General features: G+C 51.1%; 2 protein-coding genes across 2 annotated transcripts; one reads left to right on the forward strand and one right to left on the reverse strand.

The window, feature by feature from the left end:
• Positions 1-934: 934 nt before the first annotated feature.
• Positions 935-4124, reverse strand: LOC105693307. The gene is made up of 5 exons (XM_048648840.1): positions 3227-4124; positions 2177-2824; positions 2035-2048; positions 1540-1763; positions 935-1073 (listed from the first exon to the last, which is right to left on the reverse strand). The coding sequence occupies exons 1-5, from the start codon at positions 3545-3547 to the stop codon at positions 967-969; spliced, it is 1314 nt and encodes a 437-aa protein (XP_048504797.1). The 5' UTR covers positions 3548-4124; the 3' UTR covers positions 935-966.
• A 6795-nt stretch (positions 4125-10919) lies between these two features.
• On the forward strand, positions 10920-11923 carry LOC105693350 (histone H2B.1, sperm-like). Its single transcript, XM_012413196.2, has 2 exons — positions 10920-11486; positions 11592-11923. Exons 1-2 carry the CDS (start codon positions 11409-11411, stop codon positions 11835-11837), a joined length of 324 nt encoding a protein of 107 aa, XP_012268619.2. The 5' UTR covers positions 10920-11408; the 3' UTR covers positions 11838-11923.
• Positions 11924-17093: the final 5170 nt, after the last annotated feature.

A 17093-nucleotide genomic window follows, 5' to 3' on the forward strand; every position in this document is an offset into this window, starting at 1 on the left:
GTACCGCATGACGCCGCTGCCGCGAAATCCACACGCCTCTGACTCTACTTGTCGGCGACGGGGTTAATCCCGAGTCTCACTGGCTCCGCGAACCTCGTGCGTCGTCGGTTCCTCGTCGTCTTCTCGTACATGGCTACGAGCTGACTACGTTATGGGGGCGCAACGTAGATCGTTGGTGGCGTTTCGTTTCGATAGACAAAAAATCCGATACATACCGGGATTTTGGTGGGCGCGGAAATCAAACCAAACATTGTTCATATTTTTCAAGGCTTACCGATTGACGTGAGTGTGCGTGCGTATGGTATGCCTACGCGTACGTACGTACGTACATTATACTCGTATATGCGAGTCGAAACACATTCAAGATGTTTGGGAATTATACCCTTTTGTATCGAGTCGAAAGGTCCATGGTTAATCATTCTCGCAACAATGGCACGATCGATCGATCGAGCTCCGTGCGCGATCAACCGCCGTAACGTGAATCGAGGTCGATATGAGGAATTCGATATTCCTCTTGTAAAATTGCGGCGTAATGAATGAATGACTAACGGAAACGAATTTCAGTCATGGAATACACAGATACGCGGGAAATCTCCTCCTTGTAATAATCGTACGTCGAATCCAGCTTTCTATATCTGCCTACCTACGTCTAGATATGATCCACCACCCACGCGATGCCACGATGTCCGTCCAAGTCCTTTTGGCAACTTGAATCCGAGGATTGGACTATTGGTAAGCGGGCACTTTGGTCGATTGATCGTCAATAGTGGGAAAACGACGTATTATCGTGTTATCGGTCGAATGATCAGTCCCGATGAACTATTCCCGATCCCCGTTTTATTAAAAAGGTCATACAGTGATAATGAAACGCTGCAAGATGCGTGCGTGGGCATTCCGGTCGTTATTGCCAAAGTCTCGAAGAGAAGATTTATTCCCGGTGACAGCGGCGTTTCTTCCGAATACTTCTTAAAATGGTCCTCTGCAAGCTGCCCGGATTCCCTCGAGACCTGGGATTGAATCTGAAAAGGAGCCCTCGCGAGCGTCGACTCGCTTAGAACCTCGTCGACTAGCTCCTGCGAAAAATTTAGAATAAAGTTGATTGACGAACCCTATACAGTGCCGAGATAAGTACCTAAGTAGGACGGGATAGATTGACGTGAGAATAAATTGAACGACGCAATTTCGTAACAAATGATCAAGAGCGTCACGTTGGACGAATAATTGACATTCGAATGAAAGCACTAGCTGCACGCGTGCAATCTATTCATTTGTAAAATAAAGACCGGACCGTTTTTTTTCTCCGTTCCTTATTCTTTACGGATTTCAAGGACTACGGTAAATAAATGACAAATCTCGAGCACGCAGCAGCTCGCGATTTCGGCACAGCTATAACGCTGCCCTTTTGTGGGCGAGGTATGGACGAGCTTCCGTTCGTTCAGGGCATGTAGCAAAATAGTAGACTAGCTGGTCCGATTCACCTTTAGGAATAATCATGAGTCATCGATTAAATTTATATCGATTGAATGTCTCTAGACGCACCTGGGCAATCGCAGCTTCCTACGAGATCTGGAGCAATCGCGACGAATCTAATTTTCCTGGATTCGACATGCTCGAGAACCTCCTCGAATCCGCTCTGAGATCTCCACCTCGTTCGAACTTTGACTTTGTCATTTCCGTACATTCGACGTCGAAGGCGATACACCCCGGCAAAAAACCCCTCAGCGACTGCGTTCAAACTCGTCGTCAAATCGTTTGTACAATATCTGTATTAATGAAGAAAACTGACTCTCAGCAATCTATCGTCAACGTTTCGGAACTCATCTCCTATGCGAAAGTCTGATTTTTGCGCTGATTGTTTACAGAGACATACGGAGTATTGAGTGTACGTATGTACAACCGGTGGAAATCGATGCGTTGCAGGGAGAGGACATCGTCATGTGTAATTCGTGCAAACAAAGAGACTAATATATGTAGTTACGACCGATGCGCGAATCAACGCGCGGACACTTTCGCAAGTCTGGAGAAAATTCTCACTCGACTCTCCGACACTGCCGATGAACGAAGTTTACCCGGAGTACGAAATGTGAGTACATCGTCGATACCTATACTCTCGAAAATGTTTCGAGTGTCCGATTTCCGGCTCGACCCCCTCTCCCGATGGCCTCGGAATTTTTCAATTCCCTTCGAATTCCCCCACCGTTTCGCCGGTCTCGTCGCAAATTTTCAGGCAGTGAGCTTTGGTGGCCATGTCGGAGTCCACGAAGTCCGTTGCTTCCGACTTGATTTGCGACGATTCCTCGAGGAGTGAGCCAGCGTCCCGGTCTTTCTGAATTAGGAAGTTCTTCAGTCTACCGGCAACCTTGCGTTTGGGCATTTCAGGCCTTGCGTAGTTTATTTCGCCGTCGTCGTCAGCGGTGCCGCAATCAGATTTGGGCTCCCTGTAATTGCCGTCGAAGAGCGTCATCGAGGACATGTTTCTGACGAAGCTGACCTCGGATCGTTCATCGTGCGAATCGCCGCCAATTTTCAGCCTATCGAAGTCGATTTCGCTGACTCTCCTCGACATCGCCTGGATTTTTTCTGCATCAAAAATATCGCGCATACGGACGTTCATCCGTCGCTTCCGTTCTCGCTCTTTTAACACGTCCCTCTTGAACTCGGCGATAGACCCCGCCTTCGTAAATTGCGACTCGTTTCCTCGACTGCATTGAAAGACTCGCCCCACGTCCAGCTGGGGGCTGCGAATCGACAAACTCAAGTTCAGCTTCACCCCCGGAAACTTTGCAGAGCTCGCTGTTTGTGATCCGGTAACACTTCTTCGCCTCTGAAAATTCGGAAGTTTAGGATCGGTGAAAAACATTCATCTCCCGCGACATTCGTTTGTGTGATAAAAACTGGCAAGAATTCGTTATTGTACGTGGTGAAATCGGGACGAAATTTTTTCTTTCAGTCGGTCTTCAAGTTCGATCGGTAGTGGGCCGTTTGTCGGGTAGAAAGTCCGCGGGGGTTAATGAAATCTTGAATCTCTTTTCTGGTATCAAGTTCAAATCGGATCTATTTGGTTACGAGACCACGATTATGGACCTTGAAACCAAGATTCACAGATTCTTTCCACGATCTCGTAATAATTATCGTTGAAAAGGATAATTGTGAATAGTCTTTGCGTTAGTGGCGATTAACCGTGCAATCGGCTGTCGGATCACATATTTAGTTGCCGAACTCTCACCTTCGCGGAGTCGAGTACGTCGATCTCGGCATTCCTTCTGGCTTCCTTTGAAGAATTGCGTGCAGCCTCGTCGTCCAACACTTTGACATTACGCCGTTTTCCATTCCTAAGATTTATTCTATCGGGATCCATTGTTGGACTAGCCCTCATCTCGAACGCAGCGAGTCCCGCCAGTTTTCTTTTCCCGGTTGTCCGTTCGACTTCGGGAAACCTTACGTGGTCGCGTTCGCTCGGTCCAGCCGAGCCCCTTGCATACTCCTTGTTTCTCTCAACTCGGCCGGGAATTGCGACCAGATCTTCGCTCGATGGTGATTTTTTCATCCTCCTCGACCATGGCGAACGTTGCCGCCTCGGCGATAGGTGAGGCCAACTAGTTTCCCCGCTGGTCTCCGACTGGCCCGAAGACCTTGGGCCTCGCCACCAATTTATTATCCAACGACATACGCTCGCCACCCCCCCTCCCCTCCCCTCTTGTGACTTGAATTTGTTCGCGAGACGGAGACGGGGAACGCAATGGAGAAGGAGATGCGAATGCGCGGCGAACAATGCCCGGGGTCCGACTCCGTGATTCGGGAGGCTCACTTACAGTCTGACAACGAGCATGGAGACCGATCATCGGTCAACGAGTAGAGCGCTGAAACAGCCGAATCCATACCGCCGAATCGACGAGACGCAGCATTCGACGACAACAACTGTAACGATGACGATGACGACGACTAGTTATTTTTTTGTTAGGTCCCTGGCGATGGAAAAGAAACTGGAACGGTCGTGACTCGGAGAACCGTATAGATCGAAGATTACGGCACACGCACTCCGAAGTTACGTTCACCAGCGAGCGGTGGAACTGCGTCGAATTCACATCCACGTGCGGTATAGCTCTATGCGACATACTTGTCTGCCGCTCCGATCCTCGAAGACGTCGTCGACGACGTGATAGTGCTCGGAGATACCAACAGATCGCACTACCTCACCCTCAACTTCAGGAGCGTAACCGAAAAATTCTGCACTCGGTCGAAGTGAAAGCACGTTGCCACAACCAGGCCCCGGATTATGCTTCGAGAATATCATTGGAAAAGCCAATATTAAAAAGGGATTTGTTTTTCATTTTCTGATGGCACTACACGATTTGCGAATTTTCGCAGTGGCAGTACCAATTCTTGCGAGCTTTCAGCACAGATAGGATTTCGATAATGGAGATCAATCAGCTGATTGAAATCTAGCGGGAGCACTCCGCATCTCTGACTAACGAGTAGAGAAAAAAAGCACACGGACACGTATAGAAAAGTGGAACGAATCGTGCGTTCCGCTATGCGAATCACCTGTATAATTGGTAAAACCGATTTTCCGGAATTCGGTTGTTGCACCGCATTGCATCAAAATATCGATTCCTAGGGCTGACGATTCCGTCCCACGGTCTCTGGAAATCATGTCCGTTAGGAAAGGGGTATCAACGGTGATATTAACACGTTGAAATCCATGCAGATAATCGCTAGATTGGAAGCTGGTCGAATGCAAATGATTATAGACGTATACGCGGAGTGTAACAGCTGCTAGATCGCATCGATAAATTATGGATAGGAATTTATCGGTTATCAATTGATTACTCGTCGAGCCGATTCGATGGGGGGAAATTATGTTACGTGGAACATCGCCAACGGTGTCCACTTGGAATTTCGGTAACGGAACGGTTTCGGTTCCGTGAAGATTTCTAGAGAAATTCTCCATATCTTGGTAGTTGTTGCGAATGATCCGTCGGAACGCCGTTGTACCGCCGGACCGTGGCGCAGAAAAATCTCACCCTTTGGTCCAGTTACAGCGGGTTTCGCGCACCCGTCGAAGCACCCCCGAGATCGGGGCATGCGCCCTCACATGTTCAATTCGCGCAAGCCGATCGATAGGACGCCGGTGTAGGTATATAAAGAGCAGCGTTCGCTCTCACGTCACATCGCAGTTGAGAAGCCGAGTTACTTTCGAGCTCCCGATATACCACCGCCGATCAACGCTCACGCACGTATATATCATTACTGTCGATTCCGCTGATTCTATTGCTTTCGAACGGATAAGGTATTTAATCGTTAATCGTAGTATAAAAATAACCACCTACATATTAGATGTTAAGAATATCAATCGATCCCAATATTCTATCGTTTCTCAACTCTTGCGCGAACGATCATTGTCTCTTCCCTGCAGCAGCGCGTGTTACGTTCGACTCTCGCCCGATGTTCAACAATCGGATCGAACGATTACGTGGGTTATCGAGCCAAAAAATTAATGAAAATCAGAGAATCAGAAAAACAAAAAAAAAAAGAAAAAACAAACCAAGGCATCGATCTTTTCGTTCCGACTTGATGAATATTTCGGATGTTGGGTAGAGCGGGGAAAGCTCGAGGTAATGGCGAGATCTATCTTTTGCCGGGTGAGCATTCGCCGGAAATGTAATGACACTTGTTGCTTCACTGACCTGTTGATCGCGCTATAATATGCCACAGTTTCGGATCCGACTACGATTCCATTCCATCGATTCTCGCGTCGGTGCGCGGCTGCAGGTCTGAGCGATCGGCTCTTGAGATGAGGGTCGATAGATTATAGCGGCGACACGAAAGAATCCAGACGCAAAACTACGACCTTTATTGAGCCCAATCGAGACGTAGCTACAGCTATAAACGATGAAAGAAGCGTTGAAATATAAACAACAGCCGTACAATGACAAAGGCGAACCGCGCTCGACGAATCAATCAAATAATCGATCATAGTACTTGTACTTCGAGTACAGGAAATAGCGTACCAATGTTGTTGAAATAAAGCTCCACACGCAGACACGTGTGGCATGGTGTAGGCCTACTGGGGATCCCGCCATGTAAAAAAACGGGAACGCGTCGCGGCACTTTACCCCCTGGGTGACGCGGAAACTCGTGCCATTTTTCAACTACATCTGATCTGAAATCTCGAACGCTGTCGCATCGCATGTGAGATTCGAAAGAGGTCGTCAAAAAAAAAAAAAATAAACGTCGAAGAAGAAACGACGAACCGAACGATCGGTGCACATGCCGCCGATTCAACGGCGTTCCTCGAAACATATCAAATTGATTTTCGAGTGGGAAACGGGACGTATAGGCTGAACAAAGTCTATTCACAAGGCTGTGAAGAAGGCTGGCTGGCGATTCGCTGCAGACCGCCGGTCGTTCCAGCGAGGAGTAAAGGAAGAGGAAGTGGAAGTGGAAGTGGTAAAAGAAAAGACAAAGATTGACACATTGACTTAGTTCCCACAGCCGGGCATGACAGTATCGCGACCGGACCGCACCGGACCGTTGCTCTACCTTTCGTTACGATGTCATAACACTTTTTGGCCGCCCCCCTTTTTCACGAAGAGCGAATGGTTATATTTTGACGCGCTCTCCTCTCGGAACCCCACCACCGGCGTCGCGCTAAGTCAAACGGTCGGACGACAAATATACATATACATGCATGTATAATATACAATTATACCATCCGGTTTCTCGCGCAATCGTCCGTATATAAATTATAGTATAGGAACAGCCGGTTTTCGATGAGAAGCCGAAATTTACGGTGGATGTCGTCGGATCGGTTGCGATATCACGTCTCGTTTCTACATACCCCCGATCCATTTGCTGTTGAAGTTTAATGGAAACGAGGAGGAGGCGAAAATGGAAACGGAACTGTTCGTTAAGAGTGTTTTAGAAAAGTAGTCGCACATTTCTCAAAAACGTGTGACCGCTGCAGGGATCGGCGATCTTTTCCATTCGGAGATATATCATCGTACGAGTGTGTCTCGCGGGTGAATAATCCCACCGAGCTTCAGCGTATGCGTATCGTATGTACAGCTTTCCGTCGTTCGATTTTCAAACGATGCAATTACCGCGTACTTTACACTCGAAGCCGCCTCCTCGTACGACTTGACTTGCGAGTACGCTATACCTACGATATTTGGGCTGGCGAGAATCGAAGCCATGAAACGAGAGTACCTCGCGGTGTCTCGTTACATGAAGAAGGGACTCTTTTCCCCGGTGGCTGGATGCCCCTGTGCCGCCGCGGACTCCTCCGCTCCTTTCCTCGGTTCCTTTTTCTCGACTCGCCATCTCTCTCCGCCTCACTCACTCTCTCGCATCGCCGGCACGATTGTCAGCTTCGCGAGATAGCAGCGCCAAAAGAAGCAGGAGCAGCGGAACAGCGGCTGCGAGACCACGTCGCAGCGGTCGCGCTCCGTAGATCAGGCTTTTGCAAACGGATGCGGGTATATAGGAGCGAAATCGAGGGCACGGCGAGGGGAATAAATATACGAGTCGGAATTTCATTCCGTGGTCCGGGGAAAACGCGGAGAGCTCCGCAACGTCGTCTATCACTGTTATTATTTCATCCACGGGATGTGCAAAAACACGGAGGATACGGTACGTACGCGCGTATACCCCTGGCTTCCCGCCGCCACCGTCGAAACGGGCCATCGCCCCGCGTGTGCGAACGCATCCTATACCCCCTCGCCGCGGCGACGACGCGGTCCCGCCGCGTTTCACGCGATTGCCCGGTCCGCAACGATATAACCGCGTCGTTGACGGGCCGCATCACGCACGGTGTCTCACCATTTCGCTCGAAACGGAAGTGCGAGCGGCGGTTTCTGTCGCGCTGCGAAATAACGAAGAAGAGGACTCGCCTTTCGAATGGCGGAATCTCAACGCAAAGTATCACCGGTGATAACCGTAACCTCGTCGGCCGATGAGTCCCTTTGTGCACGGTGTCATAATCCCGCACAGCTATACCTTCGCGTAGAACAGGAGTACAGCTGTGGCGTATCGACGCCGTAATCGAAGACCGCGCGTCTCAACTGCATCCATGCGCCCATTCCCTTCCAACGTAGTCCCGTGTACCGTCTTCACTTGTGCGTTACAGACTACACACAGATGCCTTTATTAATAGTCAACGCGCCTCTCACAATCAGAACCGTTCCGCGAGGATCCAAAAATACCGCGATCGACCTACCCACGTATTATATTATTCGCGCGTTGCAGGGAAACAGAGGTGGAGATGAAGTACGCACGCGAGTTATACAGGGGGGAAAAGAAAGAGTCGACACCAACTCGACTCATTGTGAGCGTTTCGTCTCGACCGAGCTCCCTCGCTTCGTAATGTCCATAGTTAATGCCAACGCGGTCAACTAGTTTTCAACGCTCGGCATCGCGCGGGGCTGTGATACCGGATGTATACATAATCCCCGATGAGGGAACAATCACGCGTCAGCCCCACGTTTATCTTCTCCATCGATGTGCAACGATCGCAGAAATTATTGCCCCGGGCTGTACCGCCGTGTGATTCGCGTTACAGGTACACGCCGTTCACCCGTTTACCTGTAGGTACTTCGACGTGCGTTCGCCCTTAGTTTTTATCGGCGATCGCCGTTCCCGTTGATGTGCCATAGCTTCCCCGCGACGTCGCGAATCAACACACGGTTCGAGGATTTCATTAATTTCCACCAACCTTCCAGCGGCTTATCAGTTACGCTCGGAGGAACGACCGGACGCCACGAGATAAATAACAACGCCCACGGACGATCGCAAACGGCGATAAGTGATCGGCTACTCGCCCGTCATAATTCCACTAAGGGTGCACCTCATAGGGTGTTCAATTTTTGGGCGATATGTTTATTTTTCTCCCCTCCTACCCGAAAATCAGACGCCGCGACGAAAACGAAGAACATCCTCGTTGGAAAAAAACATTCTGAAAAAAGATTCCCACCTAGAAATTCGATTTCCCCTTTAGATAAGAGAAGGAAAATGAAAGTATCGCCGAAAGGTGAAACACCCCAGAGTTTACATTCTCATTCCGCAGTCGAAGGAAACAAGTTCCTCCATTGACGTATGTATCGAATATCCCTCCCTGAGTGGATTCTCCGATGGATTGTAACTCGATAAGTTGATTTTTTATGTGTGACGAATAAATGCCGAATTATGGGGGTTTGATGTCAGTTCTTATCAATGTGCACTCGTCACCTTTGACGACTATCGGCATATTGAATTTTTAGACGAGCGAAGCCACTAATTCACTTGGAATTTTTTTTCAACGGGGTTATTCCTCTTCCTCTACGGAGCATCAGATTTTCGGGTAGAAGAAGGAAGAAAAAATATCACCTAAAAATGAAACACCCCAGTGTACCTATATTTTTTCCTCGAAAAATTTTCGAGCTCTCGATGCGACGAGGTCGATATGGTCGCGGCAAAACCGCGGGGCAACTCGTTCGTCCGTCGAGTGACTACGTTACGCGTAGCTTATGCCTACGTAGGTGAGTACGCGTACCTCGGACAAGTATCGGTCGACCGTTAACTGTTCGTTAGCCGGTCGTTGTTGACTTTTCGTACGACGCCCCGGCTCTTTGCGCAACTTGTATATAACTGTAAGGTCAGCTGCTAACGAAACGGCGAGCTAGCTACACGCGCCGAACGTGCACCGCTGCGCACTTTTGAACGACCGTCGGCACGGGAGTCGGAGACACGGCGCTCCTCCGCTTGTGCGCCAGTCACTCTCCCACGACAATACGTCTCCGGCAGCGTTACGACAACAGTGCCAAGGTCAGGGAAAGACGATCGGCTTAAGATTCGATGAGAAATACCGGTCAGGATTTAGTCGAAAGGACGAATGAAATGGAACATCAACCCCTGCGGGGCTACAACCGTATCGTAAGCGGTTATTATTTATACGCAGCAACGGTACCGGATACCGAAAACCGGCGTCGCGTCGCGGTCTTGACGCATCATTCCTCGAGAGGACGACGAAAAAAAGTAAAAGCTCATATAATTCCGCAGCCTCGAATCATATCAGCTGCGGAGTAAACGGTCTCGGGCAGAGGCGCCCCTGCATTCCCAGCTTATAACATCCGTGCTACGGCAGTCGTCTCCGCGATCGAGCGACGTACGCCCGGTTGGGATGATCCCGAATCGTTTTGCGGGGCGCTTATCACGTTTCATCGATGGAGACAGGAGGCTAGCGCGGGCGCATGGAATCGCCGTTTTCAAGGCTTTCCACGGTTCGATCGTTACGACTATTGTCGCGGAGATCAGTCTCCGTGTATGTATAGTCCGTGTCACGATCCGCGGTCAGGTGAACATCTTTGTTCCGAGGCTAAGCTGCCGGAGGGAGAGAAGACCGTATGCCGAATGTTGAAGGTGAACAGGGACGAAGAAACTTTCGTAGCGACCTTCTCGAGTAGAGCTATCGCGCGCCCGCGAGACGATCGGGCGCCCGTCGAATGGAATATCATTGCGTGAACGTACGCACGCACGTGTGCGCTTATACGTACGTATGTATAGGTGCGTACGTACGTCCCGTTCATTCTTTTGCGAGCAGACCCGATACATACCCCTGACCACTTTGTACGCACTTTCACCACTGTCCATTGTTTTCGTTGTCGCACGCTCGCACGCACGCACGCACGCACCTCCCATACCTACTTCGGTGTAGTACCAGACTCTCAAGTGTTACCGCGACGTAGGCTCGTACCGTAGTCGCGCATCCTCGGGTATTCGTACGCTATTATTCCCGAGTTGTAAAGAAACACCGCGGGTACGCATCCGTCGTCGTATTCCTCTGTATTTCGCTTACGTGTACAACGTGTAATACGTGGGCATTGAGGGAAACGAGCGACCGCGGGTGCCTTGGCAACAATTTCGATTTCGTGGTAAGTATTTTTGTATTCTTCGTCCGCCGCTGACGTATTCTCAACGAGCTGAACTCGCACAGTTCTTCACGAGACACATCCGTATGGCGTACATAATAGCCAGGTTGCGCAACTTGCCGGGATACGTACGTGCGACGACGAGCTGACGACCTCGAGGATGATCACCACCGGGTACCCACGTGTTCCGCGGTTTCCTGCCCGCGTATGCGTTTCTCAAATTCTACTTTTGCAATCACCCGTTTCTGTACGAAATCTCTGTATCGTCGCAGTGGTATTGTCTGCCCGTCATATCGGCAAAGGTACGTACGAGATGGCCTTGGAAGTTTTCTTGACAAATTGGAATCGCTCGTGGATACCAGAGAAACGATTTCGCTGTTTGTTCGTTTTTCTGTCATCGGTCAACGCGACGTTGCGAATGAAAACGGTCCTTCTGCGAATTTCGACGATGGGGGTGTGTCCTAGTTGAATCCTCGTGAAAAATTCCACAGGGATCCTCGCAAGATGCCTTCTCGCAGAAGCGGGACGCCGGTACGCAAGGGCAAACGGAGGGAATACAGCTACAACCGTTACATTCACAAGGTCGGACGAAGCGCTCTTGAGCCTATTTCTCGTTGTTTATCGCGGGCTGCCGAACGATCGCCATCCGCTCGGTCCGAGCGGTCTGATTGTTTACGTTGCCCGCAGGTGTTGAAGGACGTGGACGCCCAGTTCGGATTAACCGGCAGGGCGATGGAGATAATGAACAGCTTCATGGCTGACATGTTCGGTCGAATCGCGACGGAGGCTTCGCGGCTGGCGACGTACAACGGCAAAGTGACGGTGACCCCGAGAGAAATTCAGACCGCCGTCAGGCTCCTCGTTCCCGGAGATTTGGGGAAATTCGCCGTCGCGGCGGGCGCGAGAGCCGTCACGAAATACAGCACGTCGTGAGAGGGGAGCGATTCGAAACTCCATCTCCGTACCTTCGACTCTGGTTGTTCACCGCAAATTGTTACCGATAAGAATCAAATACAAAATACCGACTCTGATCACGGGTATAACCTTCCGACGAACATCGCCGCGTCTCATCACCACGTCTCGTCGTCGTTCCGCAACGCGCGGCAACGATATTCTTGCGAAATGACGAAATGTTCGTACGGTTGACTCGAACGTGTACCCGTACGTAAGCTAACAGGGTACATTATTTACGGTAGTCATCGCACGGCGAACTCGCGGTAATAACGTCGCGGTTACATGCGAGAGAAAATTAGAAACAGGTATTACGAATAGGTAAAAATAAGTCACGAGGATACGTCGTTCCACCATTCCGCGACCGGTGCCGCATAAAAGACCGGGCGAGTCACGAAGGACTCGTATGTCTTACTCTCGTGCGTACGTACGTACGTACGTTTTAACGACGTTTTACGTGTGTCCGCTTGTTTTCGTACCGCCGCGGCAAACAACTCGCCCCGCCCGTCACGGGGACAAAGTTTGTACGTTCACGGCCGTGACGAAGAGCGACGTACGCGACTCGCATATGCCACCTCATACATCTCACCGCGGTATTTCATTCCATTAGGAGTCGCATCCTTCGTCGTATCCTCGCACGAGCAACACGGAATTTCTAACGAACTCGTCGTCTGTGGAAATTTCAATTATGCACACTTACGAGCGTTAAACATGCTTAAACCAGCGGAGGTAAAGGAGCGGCGAAAAGACAATACAATTGCCTACACTTATTGTTAGAAACCGAAAGTTTTTATTATCTGCTATATACCGTCACATTGCGGAATTAGAATAACCGTCATTTTCCTTCCACGTACGTTGTTTTCCAACGCGAGTGAAAAGTGAGGTCGGTGATTTATTCGTATCGGAGCGACGGACGCGCCGCTGCCTTTTTCTTTTTTTTTTCCTATTTTTTTTCTCTTTTCCAGCTATGAGGACGAGACTGCCCCGGAACTTTTGAACGACCGATCGCGATCTGTTGCGCTTTGCAAGATTTCAATGCAAATTCAGCGCGTCCGGTTATAGCGGCCGCGCCGGCGAGACTCACGTCGAGATAAACCCCCAGATTTTTAGAACGGAACTGCTGAACTCGCGTCGAGTGCAAACCCGAGCCGCCAACGCTTATTGTTACGATACAGACAAACATCGATAGGAGCGCATTGTACACGTGTATCGAGCACACGTACGTACGTACGTAGCCACAGGCAATCGCCGTTTCTAATTAGGTGTCGTAATAAATAAATCAGTTCTACACGGTGCCTTAATTGGACATAATTAAATTAAATTAAATTAAAGAAACAATTCCGCATCGAGACAGCGAACAGTTGTTGCAGGTCCGCTACCTTCGCGCCAGAACTCGTAGATCCAGATCCAGATGGAAGTTCGTATTTGAAGAGAATCGGCGCGTAACGGGGCGTTGGCCCGGCTAATCATTCCGACGTATAGGTGCGTGCGTGCGTGCGTGCGCTACACCGATTCCGATTCCGAGGACTTTCGTTCAACGGTATCGCGAGTCGAGGGGGAGGTTAACGAGGCCTGGGGATCGGAGGATCGGACGATCGTCGTTACCGAATCGACCATTACGAAAGAAACAACGTCACCGCGCATCGGGGACTCGGTACGATACCCGTTCGAACGAGCGTCGGCTCGTCGCGCGCGATTGTTATTCGATTCGCCGCGAGTACGGATCGTGATTGTACGAAAGACGAACCGGCGTTGTCCCAATTATGATTACAGTAGTAAATACTTACTCTCGCAGAGATCGCGGATGCTCGAGGCGACGCGACGCGACGCGTCCTACTTGGCGCCAATTTGGCTTCGTGTCGCTGCCCAGCGGAGATCCGACGAAATTCCGCCCCGATGACAATCGGCGAACGCCCGATACACCGTCGGGGTTAGCGATCTTCGTTACGCCCATGGAGGTGAGAAGAGATCATCGATACGAGTCGCGTCTACGACGACGAGTCGTTTACACGTACCGCCCTATCGAGCACGAGCAGCACCTCTACCCGCATATACGTAGGAGCGGCGATATCGGTATATCGCTGCGAACTATTCCTCAAATATTTGCCAAGGCTCCGGTGAGATTTGCGAGATTGCAATTTTTACCTCGCCGACGAGGAATGACTTTAGAAATTGTGTACCTAGAAACGAACGTAAAAACGCGATAAAGATACATAGGTATACCCGCGATGTTGCAGACCCCTGAAGAAATTGGCGACGAAGAAATTTATCAGCGGCGATACGAAGAAACGTGCACACGTGGGCAAAGTATACCGTACCGTACGTATAGTATAGTTAGAGAACGCGGACGAAAAACCGGCTCCACTCACGTGGTAAGGCGCAGATGCGGAACAGTTGTCGTTTTTCCGTTTGATATTTCGTCGTTTCCACCCGCAACGGTTAGCCCGCGACGTCTGCCGATCGTAAATAAACGCACGCGGAAATCTTTCCGGGTCGCGACGCAGGTACGAAGACCAGCGGGTATCAATTGCACACTTGTACCCGCGATGCGTCCGCGTCGGAGTTTTACGAATCGAAACCTCCGATGGAAAAGTTGCGGATTCAACGGTTCGCGACTAATTTTATAGCGGCAATAATATGCGAGGCGGGAATTCCGAAACCTGGTGGTCGAACGTATCTTAGATACCAAGCTCGCTCGTACGTGTCGTCGTTATGTACTTGCAGGAGCTGCCGACGATCTAAAAACCCCGTTTCTTTCGACAAAAGTCTCAGTTTCGTTTGGAATTTATGCGCATTTCCACTCTGAATAGCACGGCGCTAATCCGGCGGACGCGAGACTGCACGCAGCCGTAGTGGTCCGTCGGGTGCTATTCCTCGGCAGGGCGCCGGTATGTGGTACAATGCGATGCGATATCTCGTCTGACGCGCTCGCAATTAGTCGCTGAATTCTTAATAAACCTTTTTCTCGGAGAAACGAAACGCCCGCGTTCCTATTCATTTGGGAGTCGTCGATCTCATCGCGAGCCTCCGCTTCGCTGGGCGCTTTTTTGACAATCTGCCTCCGATGCGTCATCATTCGATTTCCGCAACGCGGTTCCACGACCGATTGTCCGTTGCAACCGTCGCGATCGTCGATCGGTGGTTCGGAGACTCGACGGAGTGGGAAGGCCGGTAGCTGCGGGTGATCCGAAACGAGGAGCGTGGCCGTCGGCGCGCGGATCAATGTACGTACGTGTATATCTGTGGAGTTGAGCGAAACGTCGGAACGGGGCTTCGGAACAGCCTCAGGGAGTTTCGGCTCCGTACACACGGTATACCCGTGCGCGTATACGTATAGAGGTACAAATACGAGTTACCGCGAACGCCTTGGAATTAGGGTCTCGCGTGAAGAAACCGCATATCAGGTACAGCCGCGTCGTCGAACGCACTCCGATCCGACGTATGCTTCGCACTCGATAATCGTATTCACACCCATACACCCGTGCGCGCGTCAGCGCAAACGCTGGAATTACAGGTGTAGCGGTCGTCGTACCGGCATTTCGTGCGACGCCGCTGCTCGTTTTCGTTGGGCTAGAATTTTATTGTGGCGCGTACGCTGTACGGGGCCGCAAAGTAGACCGCGAGGGCCAATTCGAAAAGTGGTGAAAATCGGTCCCAGCCGTCGGCCGATCCAACGGTCAATCGAGCGGAGCTCATGGAATGTGGACGTATGAGTTTCCCCGCGTATTTCGAGCGGGTCTACTACTACGGGTGAACGCGGGCGAACGGCTCGCGCCGCAGTCGCCGGTGCAACGGAGCGCGAGCGATCGAGAACTCGATCGCGAAAAGTCGCGCGTCCCTCGGAAATTTCGTCGTACGACGTTGAATTTTTTACACGCGTCGGAGTCACGTTCGGTTTCACGTACGACACCGTTTCGAGGATGCAGCGTTCGCTTTCAGTTCGGTCTAGGCGCGACAACGGCGCAACAACGACGCCGGGGCATTTCGGGCATTACCGCACCCGCGGCGGGACCACACGGCCGGGAGAACCTTTTTCATTCAAATGACTTACTTATTGGGAAAACGGGGTCACGCAGGCAGCTAACGCGGAGCCCGCGCACCGAGGAATAGAACAGCGTTCGCGTTACGAACGGCGTCTCTTCGCGGCGTCGGTGTGGCTCGGCGCGTTCGAATAACAAATCGTATGCAAAACACGCGAACGTTCGGGGGAAGAGAAGGTGGGGAAAATGGACAAAAAAGTGAAGCAACGTCGGCTCGTACATCGCCGATCCATAAATCATCGCCATCGCCGGACCGTGCGACGATCGGTATTCGAACGACGTTACACCGGTACGATGCGTACGTAGGTGTACGTCGTAACGATCCGCACCGCGAATTTTATCGCAAACCGTCGCCGCAATCGTCAATACGGTACAGCGTTCGCCAAAATTTCCGGGATAATGTGGTATTCGTCATCTCGGAGCCGACCACATGCCACCGCAGCTACGGTGCACACGCGTGGTAGAAACTAGAATTCCTAGAGGTTATTACGGTGTACCTCGTACACCGACATACCGTTCACCGCGTCCAAATATATCGTCTCAATAGTGTTTACCGTAATTACAACATTTACCCGTAACGACGGACGAAGAAAGGCAATTTTTCTCGATCATATGCACACGGGTTGTCCGGAGACAGTGCAGGGATATTTGCCAGCACATGGTCGTTAACCAACGGTTGGGATATTTCTTCTTTCTCTCTGCGTATCGTTGTACGATGCGAATGCGTACGCTCGTCGCCGTCCGTGTAGGACGTACGCTCAATTCGACGATAATCGCGGGGCTGGGTGGGTTTTCCGGCTGCGCAAATTCGATCGAGGGTCGTTGGAATTTTTCGGCGAACCGCCCGAGGAATTCCACGCGAAACGATTGAAATATTTTCGGGAAATCGTCGCGACTCTCGTCGAGCGGGGATCCTTCGGGGGGACGGGAGTCCTCGCCTCGGTATCACGCCGGCGACCTAGACCCGGTGCCGGGCAGACCGGTGCGTCCTCGTCCAAGACAACGAGTAACGACTGAACGACCCAGTTCCTTCCTCGGGCACGAGGCACGACGTACAACTCCGCCGGTCCCCCGATCCCCCGATCCCCCGATCCCCCGATCCCCCGATTCCCCGATCCCCCGATCCGCCGATCCCCCGATCCCCCGGTCCTTCGATCCTCGGCTCCTCCACCTGCCGGGCAACGGGCCCCGCGGCAAC

The sequence above is a fragment of the Athalia rosae genome, chromosome 1 (genome assembly GCF_917208135.1).
Source record: "Athalia rosae chromosome 1, iyAthRosa1.1, whole genome shotgun sequence".
NCBI classification, from domain to species: Eukaryota; Metazoa; Arthropoda; class Insecta; order Hymenoptera; family Athaliidae; genus Athalia; species Athalia rosae.